The sequence below is a fragment of the Eulemur rufifrons genome, chromosome 23 (assembly GCF_041146395.1).
Source record: "Eulemur rufifrons isolate Redbay chromosome 23, OSU_ERuf_1, whole genome shotgun sequence".
Classification (NCBI taxonomy): domain Eukaryota; kingdom Metazoa; phylum Chordata; class Mammalia; order Primates; family Lemuridae; genus Eulemur; species Eulemur rufifrons.
Window position 1 is genome coordinate 23,740,431 of NC_091005.1, and position 21,959 is coordinate 23,762,389.

Sequence of the window (21,959 nt, forward strand, 5' to 3'; positions counted from 1 at the left end):
GTAGTATTACCTCCATTTTACGGATGAAAAAAATTGAAGCGTAAAGATGAAAATGAGCTTACTACTCAAGGTCATAGCTAATTCCAACAACAGGCATGTCAATAGGTAAGTATCTCCTTAGGGGGGTGTCAGGCACAGCCCTGTGGCAAACACAGTGCAGATGGTGTAGAAAGCATACCCACCCTCACCAGCCCAGGAGGGTCTATGACTCTTGTGCTAAAATTAGGTATCTCCATGTCTCCTAAAGCATTCTAGAGTTCTTTAAGATAAATGAAATAAAAAAAAAATAAAGTCAAGTAAAATGGCACAATGTATACCTTTGGCTAATTATACCAAGTTTGATTTGCTTTTATCTTCCTGAATCATTTTGGGGTGTTACTGCTTTTTAAGAAGAATAACAAAGTATCTAGACTGGCATAAAAGGCTCTGAAGAAGTCAGACACCTGAAGTAGACAGCTGACTCAACAACTGGCCTGTCATACTATGTAAAATAGTTAACTTTTCCTTGGTGTGTTTTTTTTTTTTAAAAATGCAGCAAAACCTCACAGGCTCTCAAGCCTAGTATATGAAAGACAAAGGAAGAAGAGTAAAATTTTATTTCTACTTCATTTCAATGAAAGAAATACTAAATAATAATAGAACCAGTAATTTATTAACCTAGTTTATGATAAATAGGAAAAATAATCTTTCCTTTGATAACACATATACTTTGGAAAATATCATGTAATAAATATGCAATTTATTATTTGAGGATAAACTTTATCTTGATAAGCCCAATTGTAATGAAGTAGGAAAGACTAAACCCTCAAAATGAAAAGCGAAAAACCAGATTCCTTCCATCCTCACACCTGCACAGCTGATGACTTAAATAAACCCAGCTGAGGCATGACTGTTCATGGTCAGGAGACTTTAAGAAGACAAAATGAAACCTAAGGAAAAGGTGTTTTGCAAGAGTGCCTTAAAAAATAAAAACACATACTAAGAGATACAAAATGCAAGTAAAGAAGAGACACAAAGACATGGTCTTTCCTTTCAGCACGTGAAGGGGGGTTACAGCCTCCAAGTCTACAGGCTCTGAGACAAATCTGGATGAAAATCATTTCAACAGAAACAAATCACTACCATCCTCTACTGTAAACCCTCAGATTTTTTCTACCAGAATAGCATGAAGCCTCTTTTAAAAAAAAAAAAAAAAAATCTTGCCAGGAAAATGTTCATAATTGGTGAACTAGATGAAAGGACATGGGTATGCACTATACTATTTTTCAATTATTCTGCACTTTGCAATTTTCAAAGTGAAACTAAAGTGATATAAAAACCTGCCTGTGATCACAATACTCACGTTCAGCATACTTGAGGGAACGAAAGACTTTCCGTTGGGGTGTTACCCGTTTGATGTTTGGATGATCTTCAAGTGTCAGCAGCCCTGCTTTCTGTTTTTCTTTTATCTGAATCACCTCAAAATCACTAGGGTAGTCACTGGATGGATTGTTTCGAGGTATAATTCTCCAATTGTCTACTTCACTGCTCTTCAGGGCACTGGAAATAAATGAATTCCTAGCTTTGGCTGTAAAGTATCCATTGAAAGCCACAATATATTCTGAAATCAATGACCATAAACAAAAATAAGAATTTATGTACATATATTATAGCACAGACTATATTATATCGAAGCTAAGAGATGGTAAAAGAAAAACTATGTATCTTAAAGTCCACAGTGAAAAAGAACAAAAACCAAAAAACTAGTTTAAATGCCCTGACAGCTGTTTGCAGAGCTTTGAGTTAAAACAACGACCTTTGTGAATCCCTTGATCACACAGAATACATCATACAAAACCAGGTACCTGTGACAGTCTTCTAAAAAGCAAATATCTACCGAAGTTTAAATACACAGCTAAGAAATGTATATGCTTTTTTCAAATAGGAAAAAGGAATTCGGAGAACTGAATGCTCAGTTTTATCTTAATGAAAATAACAAAATTCCAGAGTGGATTCTCTGAGACTACTTCCTTAGTTATTCACATCTGGTCACATGAACTTTAGAACATAAACATTCAGCACCTCCAAACCCCCCACCCTCACCAGCTACAATGACATCTGGTCCACGGAATCAAGTTGTAGGTATATAATTGAGAATGTCAATTTCCTTGTTTCACATAAGCTAACTCTATTGGGAAAACAAACTTAAGCAAAGTTAATATCCATGTGCTATGCACTCACCCATTTGAAATTTATTGTAGAAAAAGGGACATGTGCTTTGACAAAAGCTAGAGTTTATATTAAGTTTGAAAAAAATTGGGGAAGGAGGTCCTAATATTTAAGACAATATCATTACCATATTCCACAACTGTAGATGAGAATTCCACCTTCAAAGTCAGGTGGGAACAGCCAGGGCATGGGGCCTTTTCAAAAGATTTCTTTTCCAGTCTGTCACCCAGATGTTTCTTCCCACAGAGCAAAACCACTAGCAGAAGCAGCCAGATGTTGACAAGCTTCATGGTCACAAGTGAATATGGTCATAAAATTGCATAAATTCAAATCACACTTTTCTTCCTTGATTAAAAGTGAATTTTCGTTTCGGCTAAAAGCTGCAACATTGCAGATCAGCCGTCTTACAGTCTTGTCCAACGTAAATAAAAGTTAAATCCCATGGCCTTTAGTGGGTTGGCCTGAAAAGAGGCTTTCATTTCTTTCTCCGCTTCTTCTCCATCTTGGACATGAGGCTTCTCTCACTCAGGCCGAAACGACTGAGTCCTACACTCCATTTGCCCCACAGAACCAGTCCGACGGAGCTGATCAGTCACTCTGTGAGCCGATCTATGAAACAAAAAACAGCACCCATCCACATCAGTAGCGCACTGACACAGCCAGGTACGATTTACTTATATTTACAGTTTAAGTAAGAAGGTCAGCCAGGCACAATGGCACACGCCTGTAGTCCCAGCTACTCGGGAAGCTGAGGTAGAAAGACTGCTTGAGCCCAGGAGTTTCAGTCCAGCCTGGGCAACATATTGAAACCTGTCTCTAAAAAAGTAAAATAAAACAAAATCAATTAAGAGGGTCAAAAAGATATCCCAGTTAGAAGACAAATGAGTGTATAATACAACAATAAAACATCTTATTATTTCATTTTTATTTACTCATTCGTCACTGCTTTCAGGAAAAAATAAAGTTTTAAGGCATCTTCAAAAGTATAAAGGGACAAAATGAAAAAAGTGGACAAAACTAAGGATAACAAAATAACACCAGACGTATTAAGCACATCGTCCCTGAGCATCCCAGCAGCCAAAAAGAAGAAGGAACCATAACCCTTTGCTTATGATCCTTTACTTTCCCTCTGTTTCAGAGTCTGTATTTTCCTATCACTTGCAACTTTTCATCTCCAGGACATTTCCCAATCAGCACTTCACTTCCCACAAATTTCACCAATTTTTCAGGCAAACTCTTGGTATACACCCTTACTTTCTGCTGTAACGTTAACACCTAAGAACAAACTAATTTCCATATAAGTTGACTTGTTCTTAGGTGTTAATGTATATTTAACACCTTTTTTAAGGGACACTGGGCTTTAAAATTACCCAGATTTTAAAATGTTTTCTGCCAATTCTATGAAAAAGCATAGAAGGTTTTTATTGTCATTAGATTTATTTTATCTGAAGCCTCAAACTGAAAAAAAAAATTAACCTGCTAAATCTGTTATAAAACCAGATTATCTCTTTACTGGAAGTGATATGAGAGGGCGGTTTGTGGGAGAAGCTACTACTAAAGAAAAATGTTATCTGAGTATTATATTACACAAGGGCATAGACATCTTTCAAAATATCTGAACTGTAAGAAACACTGTCATTCTTCATGACAAAACAACAGAATAGAAGTAAAAAACAATGCTGGCTGCATCATGCCCAGAAAACTCAGCCGTACAGATCACACCTGAGACATCAGTAATCCAGCAAGCTGGGATAGATATATTAAACAAGATAGGCCTTGTGCTGCTACTTGTTTTTGGAAAGAAAACATTTAGGAAAAGGAGTTAGCCATCTTTTCAAGAGACATATGTCAAGGTGTTAAACTCACTCTTCTGGTAGAAACTGGTGTTTTATAGCAACAAAGAGTTTTTGGTTTCTGGAACAATCCACGTGTGCTTTTACAAACAGAAGAGCACTGATAAAATACTATGAAGGGTTACAGTAGCTAAAGAACTTTTAAAGATTTATTAAACAGGATTTTCACTGCTGTAATAACAATCCCAAAAGAAAAGCCTAGCTCTAGAACTGGCACTGGAGACTAAAGTTAGTAGAAACAGAACTCAAGAGAGACGAAATTTTTGAAATTACGTCCATCTCAACGAATTTCAACCACAAGAACAAAGACATTAAAAACAAAGACCAAAACAGAAAGACCAGAGGGCACCTAAAGCCACTGTTAACATATTTTACCAAAATCCACATAGGAGTGAGCCCTGGTATTTTAGTTTGTTTATGCTTGACACTCTCAGCAATGGGGTATCGCAGAATATAATCACATGAAGCATTTATCTAGCTTCATTAGAGATTACTGGTCAAAGAAAATAAAGCTGGTGATAACAGCTCTCATGTTACAGTAAATGAACGTATATTTAAAAGATTTAAACACGTCCACCAATTAAGGCAAGTTTTTTTTTTTTAAATCTCTTAGATCTCTTCTGCCTCAATCTAAACAATCTATGAAATATTTGAGCCACATATAACCCATATATTAGTGAGCAATACTAGTGAGAAAATCTTAGGCCTAACTGGTGAATCAACTTTAATTAAACCTGTTTCAAAATAATTCACTCACAGGTAAAGACAGTGAACTTAATAGTATGATGTAGCCTATGCAGAAGAGATGGTTGATGCTCTCTTACAACTTAGGCAGGAGCCTGACTTTAAAAAGAAAGAAATGGGAGGGTTTGGGGGTTTTAATGAAAAAAATCCCTAGGGTAATCAGTTCTCCAAATACAAAAATAAATTTTAGGTTTTTGGAAAATAGGACACAGAAAAGGCGCTATCATAGGACTTTTAATTTGCTCATTAAATCACGCAATTTTATAGGGTGCTTACCAAGTTAAGACGCTGCCAGGTGCTGCAGAGCAAACACATATAATCAGTAAGTCAGGGACACAGCCCTCCAGGTGTGATCTAGCAAAGGAGGCCAACCACAAAAGCTACTAAACAAAATGCAGGAAAGGAAAATGCCAAAGGAGAGGCACATGTGAAGTGCCGAGGAAGGTGAACTGATACAGAGAGTTTTTTCTGGGGAGTAAAGAGGAGGCTTCTGTTGATTAGGTGGCACAGCAGCTGGCTCTTGTAGAATCTGAGCTGGGTAGGGCTGGAAGTATGAACATAAGGAGAGAGGAGAGGAGCATCCTGAGCAAAGCAACATTAGAGACACGGGAAAACACAGGGAAACACGAGGACGTGCACAAGGCAGTACATCACCCAGTAAGAGGAGGCAATGAGATGTCCACCTAGAGAGGCTAAAAGATGACGGGGGAGGGGAGGACCTCAAGCAGGTACAAAGCGTAAGCAGAACATCCAACGAACAGCTGGAAATACAGACCACCTCCACCCACTCTATCGGGAGTGAACTGTGTAGAGATAAAGCAGAGCCAGGGGATGAGACTGCTGAGCTCTTCTATTCATTTAACTCATTCACTGAGGAACTACTAAGGACTAGGTACCGTTCTAGGCAGCAGGAACAGAGTAATGAACAAGATCCAACAGAAATCTCTGACCTCATGGAGCTTGCCTTCCAGTGTGGGGAGACAGATAACAAACAAGACAAGTGAAACACGGTATTTAGCTAGTAACAAATACTACATTTGGAAAAGAGGGAAAAAAAAGCGAGTATGACAAGTCAGGAGAGGGCTGAATTTTTAGCTACAGTGCTGCAGAAGCCTCTGAGAAGAGGACTTTTGATTAAAAACCTGAAGGAAGCAGGAAGCCGGCCAAGCTGCCTGGGGAAAGAGTATTCCAAGCAGTAGGAAAATCAAGTGCAAGAGCCTTGGGGCAAGGAACATTACTGGTGTGTGCAAACAAAAGCAAAGAGGCCATCGTGGCTGGAGCACAGTGAAAAAAGGGAAAGCAGACATGAGTTGAAAGAGGTAAGTGGGGAGACAGACCAAAGAGGGCCTTGTAGGTCAGAGAAAGGATTTCAGCTTTTACTTTGAATGGGAAGGGAAAGCAAGCGATAGTTCTGAGAGGAGACACAGCTGACTTGCACTTTAACCTGATTGTTCTGGCTGTGTGGAAGGGGCACAAGCAGAGGCAGGGACCAGATGGAAGGCTCCTGTATATAAATAACCAGGGGAGAAAAAACGGTGGCTTGGACCAGGCAAGGTAAGAGAGGCGATGAGATGTAAAGGAGGAGTTGAGAGAACCTGCTGCCAACCAGAGTCGGGGGCACCCAAGTGAGGAGTCAAGGACAACACCAAGGCCTGCTGCCCAACTGGACCAATGGAGCCTGCCCTTGACTGCCATGAAGAAGACTGCAGGGAAGCTGGTCTGGGGGACACTAGCAGGAGCTGAGCTCTGAGCATGTTAACTTTAGGATGGGCATCAGAGTGGGGAGGGCACCGCTCAGAGCAGAATCCTGGGCAATCCAGGATTTCTTTGGGAAAAGACAATAAACAGGGAACAGGGAGATGAAAAACGAAATCAGTGGAAAAGCATTTGCATAAGGAAGGTGAGCAAGTACTTAGTTTAATTACACTGGTTTAGTAATTAAATTAAGTAATTAGTCACTGACCCCTTCCAGAAAAGGGCCACACTAGGTAGTGAACGAGTGAGCCTGGTCACCAGACTACACTATACCAAGCTGGTCAACTCCAGCCCACCTGCCCTTGTCTCCAAACCCATCAGCAGCTGGAAGGAAGATGTCCTCAAATATAAAATCCCATGGGGAGAAATGGTAAGGTTGAAAATGATAGGGACAAGGAAACATCTCCCCCTGCTTTGTTCAGATCTGGTTCACCTGCTTATGCTCCTAAAAGGTGAACTAAAATCCAGGCTCGAAGAAGACACTATTATGAAGGACCTATGGCTCCAAAATTATGACAACAGATCCTGAGGTTTCTATAGTTTCCTAGTCCTAGAATAAGAAGACTTCAAAATAAGTGTTTCCTTTGAAGAAAACAAAACCACCAATGGTGGCTGGAGGCTAGTGAACGACGGCACAGGCACCAGGGTCCCAGGGGCCAGCCACTCATTACCAGCCCCTGTGCTCTTGGGCCTATTTTTTAAGACATCCTGTCCCCACAGTCTCATCCAGTGGGGCTTTACTAGCACAGACTGTACTTGCCAGTGTCTCATATATCTGTTCATCTTTGTCACCCATCGGTCCCTCCTGGTTCTCACTGTATAATGCAAACCTGGTGAGCATGTTCCCCAAGACAGGCTCACCACCCAGGGCAGGCAAGTAAGCAGCAACGAGAAGATAAGCACACAGAAGATGTATACAGATACATACACACACACAAAAAGAAAAACACTTTTTAAAAGTAGTTCTAACTTTTCCTTTTCTTCTTCCCTTTCTGAATAATTCTGCTGAAGACAAGAAGCCAGACGCCCATGGGAGAGTGGCTCACTATGCAGTGCTGGAGTCTGGGCAGGGTGAGGAAGGTGTGAGAGGAGAGAGGCTCCTGGTGAGGGGGACAGACCCGAAGTGGGTAAAGGTGGCACCAGATAGGCAATAGGGTGATGGCAGTGAAGACAAACCTGTTTGATCAAACAGATTATTTTAAAGATCATGGGAGGCAGCTTCCTTATTGTTAGAGAAGGAAGTTATAAATATGAAAGAGAAAAAAGTGAATGAACCTTTTGTTATCAGACTGAAATTCTAAGTGCTGGTATAAACTTAAGGTTTTCAATATGTAGACAGACAGAAGTAGAAATAAATAAATGTGAGTGTGTACATGCATACATGTATACATACATTTTCCAGTTCTGTATACTGAAAGGACCTGGCAACAGTGACATCCCAATACCGGGGAGCCCACCGAGTACCCACAACTGGTTTTCTAAATATCATTCTCCACTAAAAGAAACCAGGCTCCTTGGAGAAAGTAGTTCCAGGCTAGGCAGGGTAATAACAATTTGAGTCTGGAATATCTTGTTATACCAGTAAGGAAGCACTCAAAGCATGATGGGGAAGTGTCCCAGGGACACAGAAGCCAGTTTGGAAGTACCACTACTAGCCAAATCTGGGACAATCTGAGTATCAAAATAAATAATGACAGCAACAGATCCTAACCCACTGAATAAAACAGGAAAACAGGAGTGACACAAATAAATAAAGTTTGAAGAAGAATGAGGTATTTACATAGTCTCAAGATGCCTCACGATGGAAAAACATACTTATTTACAAAGGAGAACAGAGTAACTTTACAGCAGAGAAGCTTCACCAAGTCACCCACGTTAACCAGCGATGGGACAAATGCACCCAGGTCTATCGGAGCAGTTGCACTGAGAAGAGCCCAGCCTCACTTCTGTGAGGGACCTGCCAAAGATGCACAACTTGAATCAAATCACAAGGAAACATCACACCAACCCAAACTGAGGGACATTCTACAAAGTAACTGGCCAAACTTTTCATAAGTACCAAGATAATGAAAGCCAAGAAATGACTGAGATACTGCTCCAGATTGAAGGAGACTCAAGAGACAGCTTCACTCATGATTCTGAACTGGATCCATTGGCTGTAATGGACAGTCTGGAACAACTGGCAGAACCTGAATGGGCCTGCCTGTGGCTTAGACAGTGGTGACGGATCTAGACTAATTTCCTGATTTTGACAGCTGTGCTGTGATTATGTAAGAACGTCACTGCTTGGAGGAAATGCCCACTGAAGTATCAAGGAACAATGGGGTATTAGGTCTGCAACCTACTCTCAAATGGTTCAGAGAAAAAAGGTTTCACACTGTTCTTGTCACCTATCAGGTTCAGACTGTTTCCAAAATATGCAGAAAAAATAAGTTCTTTATTTAGCCTTAGTTGCCAGTAATGCACTAGGCTGAGGGGTACTCAAATTTTAGAAGGGGTGGGGGAGGATTATAAGCCTCTTCTAGTAGACTTTGTCAGTACTGATCACTGTGTGCATAACGAGACTACAGATCACATCAGACAGACTTACGCACATGACCTGTTACACAGAATGACATCCAAATATTCCAACAGATGGGACTGATCTCCTTAAAGTGAAATTAAAAGTAGATTCTCTTTCTAAGGAATTGACAGAATGCTTAAAAAGATTCATGGTAAAGCAAATTTCTGTTAAAATTAACCTCAGTTTTCTATGATTTACATTACAAAAATCAAGCAACATTTTGACAGAAAAAAATTGAGGCATCCACTATATAATACGAATCATGTTTACGAATTCAACAAACCCAATACAAGTACTTTACAAAATGTATGCTGCTGGTGAATACAAAAACACTATACCCTTTTAAAATGGCAATTTGCCAATATGTATTAAAGCCCTTAAAAATGGACATAAAATACTTTTGCTCTAATAAATCCAGTAATAACAACAAAAACTAACAGTAAGCATTTATGTGAAGGTGCTAGTCTAAGTAATTTGTATGTATTAACTCATTTAATCCTCACAACCACCTTTTATTACCCCCATTTTCAAATGAGAAAACTGAGTCCCAGAATAGCTAAGCAATTTGCCTAGCGCCACACAGCCAGTGAGAGGGAAAACCGGGCTGGGAATTCAGGTGGTCGAGCTATGCTCTTCAGAGATAGGTGGGCTGCTTTTCTACAATCTCCCCTAGGAATTCAACCCACAAAGTGTGAATCTGAAGGCACAAAATGAATTCTGTCGGAGGATATACACTGCAAGATTAGAACTGGGAGAATCAGAGACCACCTAAATGTGCAATAATAAGAAACTGGCTAAATAATTACAGTTCATCCATACCACGGAACGCTATGCAGCAATTTCATACTACTATGTTCCTGTGGTAGGCTCAATAATGGTCCCCCCAAAGATGTCCACATCCTAATCCCCAGAACCTGTGAATGTTACTTTAGACACAAAAGTATATAGGCCAAAAAGACTTTGCAGGTGTTAAGGGCCAGGTGTAATCAATCACAAGGGTCTCCGTAAGAGGCAGGAGATCAACAGTGGGAACAGAAGTGATGATGGAAGCAAGTGGTTGAATTTGAGGAAGTCACAAGCCAAGGACTGCAGGTGGCTTCTAGAAACTGAAAAAGAGAAGCAAACAGATTCTCTCAGAGCCTTCAAAAGGAACCTGCCCTGCAGACACCTTGACTTTAGCCCAGTGAAACTGATTTTGGACTTCTGACCTCTAGAACTGTAAGATAGTAAATTTGTGTTGTTTTAAGCCACTGTTTGTGGTAACTTGTTACAGTAGCAATAGGAATACGGTAAAATGCTAATGAAATATTAAGTGAAACAGTTCATGTAGAGTATGAATCAAATTTTTATTTTTAAAAATGTGCAGTGATGTGTGTGGATACTTCTTTTCTGAGCCCTCTCCAACAATGGGAACATTTTATTATTGTCAATTTGATAAGTGAAAATTATTTCTCCTTGTTTTACTCTGTATCTCTTTGGTTATCACTGTCACTTGACATTGTTTTAAATGTTCTTTAACCATTTGAATTTATTTGTGTGATGTTGGTTTATGAATTTTGCCAAAATTTTTGTTTGGATGTTTACTCATTTTTCTTAGAGATATATAACACTCTTCAGATTATTAATAACATCAGTCACCATTAATGATACATTAATACAAGTACTTTCCCCTCAAAAAATGTGTCTATGTACGTATGAAAAAAAGTAACACTGAAAGACGCATACCCAAATGGTAACAGTGATTCTACCTTTCAGTAGTATGATTACAGATAGTTATTTTCTGTTTTGTTCTATTTTATTTATATTTTTACAAGGAGCACATGTTATTTTTACAATTAGATAAAACATTAAATACTTAAATAAACCTTTTAAAATAAATTTTAAAGGAAAAAAAAAAAATCACATTTTCCGGTAACAGTGGCACAAAAATTCAAGTATGTCAGATTTAATTTTATTTGTAAATATAATAGAGCTTAAAAGAGATCTATCTCCCAGAAATTTTTCTCATAAATCTGTCTACAGCTACCTTCCAGTCTAAGGAAAAGATATCCTTTGAAAATATTACTTTTAGCTAGTTCATTCTGAAAAGGCTTATTACTACCATTTAGAATATTACTTAACTCACAGAGCCTACTGGAGCTGTTACTGGATCCACTAAGTGTTGACTGGATTTAATTTCTATAAATTCTTTATGTGGAAGACCTAGTTATCTTTCCATACAAAGGCATAGCCTTAAAAGATGGTATTTCCATACCTATGGATTTTCCATGAGTATGATTACACCTCTAATACAGGTGTAATCAAAAAACATTTGACATCAAATACTAAATGGAAAAGATAGTTCAAATCACATAGGGAACAAGATTTAACGAGATGTATGTGTAAAAGGAAGACAAAGTAGAGGAAATGTATTACTTGGACAAGCAACTGGTCTAGCAGACAACTAACATTCTTTGCAGCTCTGAGAGTTTCCTACTTATAATCTGAATAAAATACCACAAAGATTATACTTCTGGGTGTAACTAAAATACATTGGAAAGTATTTCTCTGAAAATAATTAAAGAACATACTTCAGGTGAGAGGAAATAACTTGAATCACACAACAATCATCTAACTATGCACCTATGCCTTACTTTTTAATACACTAGTTTACTAAAATAGCTCCAGAGAAGACTGAATTGTGTTTAGACTATGAAAGTATACTATACAGTTCAATTAAAAGTTGGCTGAAAACTACCACTTTCGTAACTAATTGCATACTTGGCTGTATTACCATTGTTTAACAGGCTAACAATTAAGCAACGCCTGACTGCACTATGTTAAAATAAGGGTGTATTCTTAAGCCTGACTGAACCATTTCTTCTGTCCATCAGCTGGGTTTTTTTTTTTTTTTTTTTTTTTTTATTTGAGACAGAGTCTCACTCTGTTGCCTGGGCTAGAGTGCCGTGGCGTCAGCCTAGCTCACAGCAACCTCAAACTCCTGGGTTTAAGCAATCCTCCTGCCTCAGCCTCCCTCCCAAGTAGCTGGGACTACAGGCAATACACTACCATGCCCAGCTAATTTTTTTCCATATATTTTTAGTTGTCCAGCTAATTTCTTTCTATTTTTTTAGTAGAGACGGAGGTCTCGCTCTTGCTCAGGCTGGTCTCGAACTCCTGAGCTCAAACGATCCACCCACCTCGGCCTCCCAGAGTGCTAGGATTACAGGCATGAGCCACTGCACCCAGCCCATCAACTTGGTATTATAATTAAAAAAAAAAAAAAAAAAATCAGCCCAATGTGTCAATATAGCCAGGTTAAGAAACCCTGGCCTGTGGTGTTTTTGTTTTTTTTAACCAAACCAGATCACACACGTTTACTATCCTCAAAACGTAACAAACAGGGTAAGAAATCCTCCCTGCCCCACCCCATCCAAGGGAAGCATTTAATAAGCCCCCAAAATCTGGGTGTCTTCATTGCCAAGCGTACATGTCGCTATTGTCTCTTTTTAGTCTTCCCTTATCCTTTAGTCATCTAGTATTAACTGGCCACATCTGAGGCACCTCCAAACTCCATATCTTTCTCATTCTACTCTAAATTCATTTCCTCATGCAGATTTCTGCTGCATTCTTGGGAGCAATGTGCAGTTTACCCTAGCCTTCAGGCTTCCTAGTTCTTGTTATTCTAATAATATGTGGTATTTATTGTGGCTGTCACACAAATAAGAAGGCAGCAGACAAAAACTACCTACCACTAGAATGGTAGAAAATATATAGAATAAAAGAACATACGAATTTGAAGGAAATGTTAAAAACCTCTTGACTAGAAAAGATCCCACTTCATCCCCAGGTGCTTCAAAGGTTCTGTAAGTGCTGCATTAAAATGTCCCTTTTCACAGAGAAATGACCAACTCTTGATTATATGACGTGCCTGGAGAGTGTAGCAGAGACCTAATAGGCAAAAGCCTGGCTCAGGCCCCAGCTCCTAACCTCGATAAACAGCTCTTCTGTCATCTGCATTATATACCGGAGCATAAAGTAAAATTTTATTTGCAAAAAGCATTCTGCATGAATGGTCATACAAAATGTCATATATCCATATAATAGAATACTACTCGGCTATAAAAAGGAATGAAACACTGATTCGTGCTACAACATGAGTAAAACCTTGCAAACATAGTAAGTGAAAGAAGCCAGAAACAAAGGACCACATATCATATGATTCTGTCTAAATATATGAAATATTGAGAAAAAGCAAATCTAGGGAGACAAAGTAGATTAGTGGTTGCCTGGAGCTGGGGTTAGAAAGGAGTATTGACTGCAAATGGGCAACAGGGGTCTTCTTGGGGTGATGGAAACATTCTAAAAATGACTGTGGTGATGACTGCATAACTCTGTAAATTTACTAAAAAAAAAAACCATTGTACACTTAAAACAGGTGAATTTTCTGGTATGTAAATTCCACCTCAATGAAGCTCCTACATAAAAAAATAAAGAGGGTTCTGCAGATTTTAAAAAATTGGGAGGAATTACTGGTCTTCTCCAGGGCCTTTGTGCCTATATATATGCAAACTGAGACCCAGAAGTTAGAGAGGCTTACTAGCATAGTTAAGACTAAAGGGCTGGTCTCCAGAATTGAACTCTGAGGTCTCATTCCACTTCAAGTCATTTAGAAGTGTCATTTAGAATCTAAAGAAAACGTAAATACTTAATTTGTGCAGATAAACAGGTAAGATTTTCAGGGGCTCTACCCAAAACAAGGAGTAAACATCTTAATAAAAATGTTAACGATCCATAGCAGTCTTAGGTAGCACAACCATGCCAAGACTTTAAGATCCTACAGGTTGAAAAGGCATTCTGGTTCTGAGAGTTCGCCAAACACTATCACGTGCCCAACTTGCCCACAAGACTCCTTAAACTGCATTTTTAAAAAATCACTAGCGCAGTACGCACAGACTGAGATATGGCAAAAAAGTGAGGTCACTTAAATCTGATACCAGGACCTCCCTGGAAGCACACCTAGAATTATATGTCTGTCTGGAGGCTCGGGGCCAGAGTCGGGCATATTACTTCACTCCATTAACGTTTATGTCACATAAAGAAAATAATGAAACTAAGCAAGCTACCAAACCGTGCCAAACCGCAGAGAGGGCCCGCAGCACGCACACTCTGCAAGCCGCGGCGGTGGCTGTCGCGCGAGGTCCGAGGACGCACTGCTGCGGAGCCCTGCGCGCCAACGCATACCTTGGCCTCGTGGCCCGGCCGCCCGCCCGCAGGTGTCAGGCTCCGCGACGCCGGCTGCCCGGCCGAAGCTCAGAGCCGAGGACCCGGCCGCGCCCGCGGAGCCCCTCGCCTCGCGCGTCGCCCGGCCGCCGGGCCTCGGGCACAACCGGCCCACCTGAGCGCGCGGACGGCCGCGACCGGGCAGGTGGGAGGGGCGGCAGCCTCGGGGAGCCCGAGCGCGCGGGCGGCTGACGTACCTTTGCCGCCTCAAGCCCGGGTCCCGCGGGCCGGAGATAACGGCGCCTCAGCGGCGAACACGCCTCGGCTCTCCATTCGGGGCTGTTTACTCCCAACTCTCGCGAGACCGCGCGACTGGGGCAAGGAGGCCCACGGCTGGGAGGGTCGGCTCCGCCACCCCAGCGTGCCCTGCGTGCCCCGCGCCTGCGTGCGCGCTCTGGACGCCGAAGACCGCGGGCCCGGGGCTGGGAGGACAGACGGAGCTCTCGCGACATTTGCTGCCCCGGGCCGGGGACGGGGTGGAGGGGTGCAGCCAACTTGCCGGAACACGGTGGAAGGCGGTCGGAATGGACTGTTTTAATGCCCGGGCTTGGGATTCGCCGGGTTTTGAGGCCGCAAGCTCGGAAAATGAGCACAGTTCTGAAGGCGGCTGAGCTGGGCTACGTTCTAGAAAGGACGACCCCGGCGGAAAGCCCCGCCCCCACTAATATTTTGCCTTAAACGTGTTGAAAGCTCATTTCTCCAATGCAGGTGTCCGCGTCCAAGTCAAGCTCGTGGTTCTTCCAAGCTGGGGCGGCTTGGATTCCACACCCCTCGCTTACTCGGGACATCTCTATCTTAGCGTGGCGGCTAAGGTGCCGGTGAGGGTTCGAATCCTGAACAGTCTGACTCCTGACGTGACCTGAGAAACCCCAAATCCCGTCTCCACGACATTCTGAACCCCTCACGGCCTCTGCTTGACTTTTGAGGGGGCCTCCCATAGTCTAGCGCACACCTGCCGCCAGGGGTACCTGTGCCTTGGGAAACAGGGAGAATTTCTGTAATGCTAATTTTACCCTTCTGAAGAAACAAGGATCAACGTACTAAAACTCTGAAAACTTTGCATCCCCCAAAATATCTGGGTGACTCAGATACTAGAAGCACCAGTTGTTTTCAGTGTAAATGTTGAGCTGGCCCACACTTGGTACTGGGCCAAACTGAGGGGCGGAAAGCATTTCTAGGTAATGATGTGTTATAGTCGGAACCGTTTTGTATCTTTTCTGAACTTTCCACCGCACCATAGTAATGCTGAATGGCACCGATGACAAGAAATCACAGTGTTTCATCTCCCCTTTAACATGATTTTACAAAATTGATTTAACATAATGGATAGATACAGAATTACAATTACCATATCCCACTGCAGACATCTACTTTGTAATTTTGAGCAAGTTGTTTAACCAGTTTCCTCACCCCAAAGATAGGGATACTGACACAGGATGAGGGTTAAATGAAATACATAATGTGCTTGGCTCACAGAAGATTCAATAAATGATGGTGGATTTTTAAATCCTTTCCTGTCTCAGATCTCATATGATTTTATTAAATTTTTCAGAGAATTCTTGACTTTCTGCATTTGCAAACCTTCAAGTTTGGAGGCACTTTCTTCTGCCACCACATAGTACATTTGATATTAAACTTGACTGTGTCATTCTAACTTTCCGTAAATTAGTTTTGTTCAGGGTCCTTTTAACAGCCCTGTGGTCACTATGCTACTGAATACACAGCCCTGCTGTTAGGAACTGGGGTACACTAGTGAATTGCAAACGCCCTTGTCATGTGACAGTGAAGCCCCAAAGCAGGGAAGAGAGTAATACACCCAGTTCCTGAGAATGCCTTTGAATTGAAGAGGGCTGGGCATGGGAGAGAGAAGTCACTTGGAAATCTACCAAGAAAGGCTGAGCTACAGGACCCTGGTCTACCACCAGTGGTTTTTCTGCCACTCTGGGCTCTAAAATAACTTCTAAACTTACGCACATGTACAGAATAAAGCACTTGCAATTCCATAAGGTAAATCTTTATTCAAATGAAATGTTATTTTAAAGAATAACAGCTGATAGTGCAGGCACCAAGTGATCTGGGGAAAGCCTCCCTAGAGTTGTGGCTCCTGGGGTCAGGACGACTGATTCGTCAGTGAAAGAGATCCCAGAGGTCCTAGTGGACCTGTGCAGCCGGCCACGCTATGTGCAGGCAGCTTTTTGGGCAAGGGCAGCTTTGCCAGAACCAAGGAGCACAAGATCATGCCTAAGTCTTTGCTGCTTAGTCCACACCAGAAGGAGAAAATGTCCACGAAAATATCCATTTACCACAGTCTCACCCACCAGCACGCCTTAGGTTTCCACAGCTTTTTTGAGGACATCAACTTCATGTTCATGGTGGTGAAGCTCTGCCACCTGAGGTCTCTCTTGGAGCTGCACAAGAGAAGGAAAGTACTGACTGAACCCAAGGGCACTACTGCCTGAGACAGACCATCCTTGGCTGCCAGTGCCTGCACCGAGATCAGGTTATTCACCAGGACCTCAAGCTGGACAACATCTTCCTGACCGAGGATCTCAAAGTGAAAACAGGATCTGGGACTGGCAACCGAAGTTGAGCATGACGGGGAGCAGAGAGAGACCACCCCTGAGTGGGATTCCTAAGTACGTAGCTCCCGAGGTACTTAGCAATAAAGGGCGCAGTTTTGAGGTGGACGTGTGGTCTACTCAGTGCATCGTGCATACCCTGCCAGCAGGCAAACCACTTTTTGAGACCTCTTGTCTAAAAAAAACCTACCTCCAGATTAAGAACACAGTGTTCCCCAGCCCTTCAACCCCGTGGCTACCTCCTTCCATCCAGACAGAGGCTTCAGAATGATCCTACTGCCCACCCAACCACTTACGAGCTGTCTCCCCACCCCTGCCTCATCATTCCACTGAGGTTCTCAGGCCCTCCCAGCAGCCTGCACCCCAGCAACCAGAAGCCTCTCATGGTCGTCAATAAAGGCATGAAGAACGTCCTGCCAAACCACCCCAGGAAAAAAAAGGAACCAGAGGCTTGGGAAACAGGTGAGACAGTTAATGCCACCGTGGTGGCATGCAGTGGCAGCCACACTGCGTCAGTGTCTCCAAGCCCTCCAAGTGAGGGCTGGTGAGGCAAGAGGCTGAGGATCCCGCCTGCACCCCATCTTCTGGGTCAGCAAGTGGGCGGCCTATTCTGACAAGTACAGCCTCAGGTATCAGCTGCGTGACAACAGCATGGGGTGCTCTTCAATGACTTGACGTGCCTTATCCTCTGCAATGACAGTGACAGCCTGCAGTACAGCCATCCCACCTTATCCAAGGGGACGTGGCCCATGACCCCCCGTGGATGCCCGGAAGCTCGAGTAGTCCGAGCCTGACTGCTGTCCATCGGAACACGTTTCTGATCATGTCTGCCACCCACAAACTGCCTCTTCCACTTAACTCCCACTTGCCATGCACCGTGCCTGTAACTTGGCCGGTTTGAGGTGCGACAGCAAAACTAGCACAAATTTCTTTTTTCTTCACAATTTCATGGACAGATTTGTTCTTACTGTAGAACTTAGCAACCTCAGCATACATTTTCTTTTTCCTTCTCTTACTAAGTCTAGAACTTTCACTTTTTCACTCAAAAGAAGCACTTTATAGCTCCTCTTTGGCATGTCTGAATTGCCAACATCACCACTCCCGCGCCTGGGGGCTGTTATTAAGTAAAATAAGGGTGACTTGAACACAAGGCCGTTGACCTGATAGCTGAGCGGCTCCTAAGTGACTACCGGGTGGGGAGCACTGACACGTGGACACACTGCACACAGGGAGGAGTCCCACCCGAGCTGGAGGGAACGGAATTTCATCATGCTCCTCAAAGGGTGAGCAATTTAAAACTTACGAGTTTATTTCTGGAATTTTCCATTGAATATTTTCTGACCACAGTTGACCAGGGGCAACTGAGACCTCAGAAAGTGAAACCACGCTTGAGGGGACTACTGTATACAGAGCATGATGGCACCAAGCCCAACCTCACCGTGAGTTCCCATCCCAACTCCTTGAAGATCACCCTCCTCAAGTATTTCCGCAGTTACTTAATCGAACACCCACTGAAGGCAGGTGTCAATATCATGCCACAAGAAGACGATGAGCTGGCCCGGCCACCCCAGCTGCGCACCTGGTACTGCACCTGCAGCACCGCCAGGCTGCACCTCAGCAATGATGCTGTGCAGATCCACTTCTTCCGGGACCACACCAGACTCATCCTGTGCCACCAGTGGCAGCTGTGACCTTTATCAACAAGAAGTGGGACTTCCGCATGTGCCACCTGAGCCTCCTAGAGGAGTATGGCTGCTGCACGGGACTGGTCAGCTGGCTCCACTACACCCATTCTGTGGTGGATGCGCTGCTACCACCTCAAGGGCTCCTCACAGCCCCCTGCCCCCCTGGATTGGTGGCCCTCTCAATCCCACCAGCATCGGGGCCTGGTCTGCTCCCATGGTGCTGTTTTGGTAACGTGCCCCTAACCCTGGGAGCTGGGCGGAGAGCTACCTCATCCTTACAGGTGGGGGTTGCTGTGTCAGTTATTTCTGGACGTGTTTGGGTGTGGAATCAATAGCCTGTGCCCCTTCCCTCTCAACTCCACCAGAGGAATTACATAGTATTTCTATCAGATTTAACGCTGTCCTTTCCTTGGCTTTATACACATTAAACATATGTGAATCTTAAAAAAATAATAACAAGCAAGCCAATATTGAGATAAAGAGAGACAAAGACAGACAAATGGGTTTTGGAGGACACAGAATGTAAAGACCGAGGACATACCCTGCCTAACCCTCTGGTGGTATGCGACATATGTGAAAAGATTCTAAGTAATTGAGTTTAGGAAAAAACAAAAAAGTCTCCTAAGAGCTGTCTCTATTTGCTCTCTTTTTCTTCCTATGCTTTCTTGAACCCACAACAATCTAGCTTTCATCCCCACCACTCGACTGAAATGGCTCATGGGAAAATCCCCAGTGATCTCTACATTGTTAAATTCAATGATCAAATCAACCTTCATCTTACTCAACCTAACAGGAGAATGATCAGGAAATCAACTTAGGCTGGACACGGTGGCTCATGCTGTAATACTAGCACTCTGAAGCAGGAGGATTGCTTGAGCTCAGGAGTTCAAGACCAGCTTGAACAAGAGTGTAGACCCCATCTCTACTAAAAACAGACAAATTAGCTGGGCGTGGTGGCGTGTGCCTATGATCCCAGCTACTTGGGAGGCTGAGGAAGGAGGATCACTTGAGCCCAGGAGTTTGAGGTTGTGGTGAGCTATGATCACACCATTGCACTCTACCCAGGGTGACAGAGCAGGACTCTGTCTCAAAAAAAATAGTAGCTTTGAAGACTTACTACAAAGCCAAGCACAATGGTGCTTGCCTATAGCACCAGCTACTCAGGAGGCTGAAGTGGGAAGATCACGTGAGCTCAGGAATTCGAGTCCAACCTGGGCAACACAGCAAGACCCCATCTCAGATTTTTAAAAAAGACTTACTAGGCATATTGTGTGTTACTGAAGTATCAGCTTTTAATGAATTATAACCACAGGTGTTCACAAGTTAATTTTTTGTAATCATTCTGTGAGAGGAAAAATGTATCTCTCATCCCAAACAACCAGCTTACAAACATTTGTAATAAAACCTCTTCCAAAGGAAACAGAAGCAACTGTTTTTATTGTTAAATTTTCAATTCACAGATTAATTTTCAAAGGTTCGTATTTCCCACATTCTTAATAAAAAACCCTGTCCACAGTGGTCCAAGTATCTTTCAGATGAACTCTGAGGGGGAAAAAAGCATTTTATGAAAGCTAGAAAACCTAAGGAAATTCTCAGTCTTGATATTTCACTAAAGCTACGGACAACTTTGCACCACATTTGTACCAATTAAGCACGTTTACCTGTGTCCTCCCAAGGGGAGAATTTTAAAACATCACTGACAAGGTGTATTTACTTACTCTCATCACGTTACAATGATTCCATAACAAATTTATAAATCTAAGACATTACTGGACCACATAACCTTACATATAACTATCTGGCAATATTTTTACATGAAGTTGCTACTGTTTATTACACATCAGTTAAAGTTCATGTCAATGTGGCATGAAGTCAAGAGGATTCCAAGATAATTCCATCAAACCTTTGGTGTTACTCAGTATCTCCAAGTGTGTAGTTTTTTACATCTTATGTTTTGAAGACATGATCTAGGAGTGGAAGAGCTTCTGAGGTTGACGACTAATCTCAGCCAAGTCACATCTGGAAATACTGTAGGCAATATCCTGGGGAAAACTGTGTGCATAACATAAAAGTGTGCTAAGGCCTGCTCCTAACAGAACATCACCTCATGAGAAAACAATGCACAGAAGTCCAGGCTTTCAACCAACTTGCTAGGTGCTTCATTAGCATCACAATGCTAAGCTCTGAAATTTAAATATGCACATACTGTCATATTCATATAGTGATTTACAGCTGTCAAAGCACTAGGTATGTGGTCCTCAAAAATGGTTGGTTTTACAGGACCTGAACTAAAGACATTTCACAGTAGGTTTCAATGCTAACCCACATTGTGGGGGGTTGTGCATAATTATCTTCACACCAATAAAATATTCACCATAATGCAAAAATTCATTACATGAACCAAGAATAAGCTTCTAACTTATTATTTCGACAGTACATCATATCACACACACAATTTGTCCATATTTTAACTACTATTCCTTAAATACTAGATGTTTATATTAATAATGCTACTGGAATAGAATAATATTACATAGAAAAATGTATGAAAACCAGATATAACAAGCTCTATGGGGCTAAATTTCAGTTATAAAATGGGTCACGGGCTGCGAAATGACTACTTATCCACAATAATTATTTTATAAATCAAAAGATGACTGCGGGTTACCCATTACATATCCAAATCGAGGAATGAATTCATTCCATAGAAGATTTGGGAAAAAAAAAAACCAAAAACATAATGTAGGAAGTAATATTATACATGGAAACCTAATAGCACAAAATTTGGTAGGCTTATTTAGTATGAAAAGGAATAATCTAGATTTTTAATACCCCATAAGTTTCCATGTTAAGTCATCTTCACAAAAAAATCTTTGTAATGTAACCATAAATAAAGTTGCTTGTGCGCACACATACACACATACACACACACACAAAGTTCTCTAATGAAATATCAGTTGAAGTGCAGCATTTTTATAACAGACAAACAACTAGAGCTATGCAATATAATACACACAGATTTTTACGGCTAACATCAGCAATCTTAGTTACAAAATAACACTATCAATAGTCTTTTCCCATGAACATTTGAAAACCATAATTTATTTGATGAAATAGGCCATTTTCCTTAAAAAAAAAAAAAAAATCTAAAATTTTAAGAGCTGACGAGTCGTAAGTATATTTCAATATTAGACTGCCATGGCTCCTAGAACAACATAAATTATACAATGTTTGACTAGCTTAGGAAAAAAGCATGGAAATTAATTTACGTTTCTTCAGTCAGCTCCTATGCCTTGGCTGTTATTGACTC

At 41.9% G+C, this 21,959-nt stretch overlaps 1 protein-coding gene across 3 annotated transcripts in view; it reads right to left on the reverse strand.

Annotated features, from left to right (window-relative positions):
- MBTPS1 (membrane bound transcription factor peptidase, site 1) overlaps positions 1-14,781 on the reverse strand; it is a 56,243-nt gene extending 41,462 nt beyond the window's left edge. The window contains exons 1-3 of one of the 3 annotated variants that reach the window (XM_069497922.1): positions 14,583-14,781; positions 2,336-2,817; positions 1,343-1,600 (exon numbers count right to left, since the gene is read on the reverse strand). In XM_069497922.1, the coding sequence (XP_069354023.1) occupies positions 1,343-1,600; positions 2,336-2,498 (421 nt within the window). In that variant the 5' untranslated portion in view covers positions 2,499-2,817; positions 14,583-14,781. Of the gene's footprint in view, positions 1-1,342; positions 1,601-2,335; positions 2,818-14,346; positions 14,400-14,582 lie in introns of those variants that run through there. The other 2 variants (XM_069497923.1, XM_069497925.1) reach the window with 2 other exon arrangements.
- Positions 14,782-21,959: the final 7,178 nt, after the last annotated feature.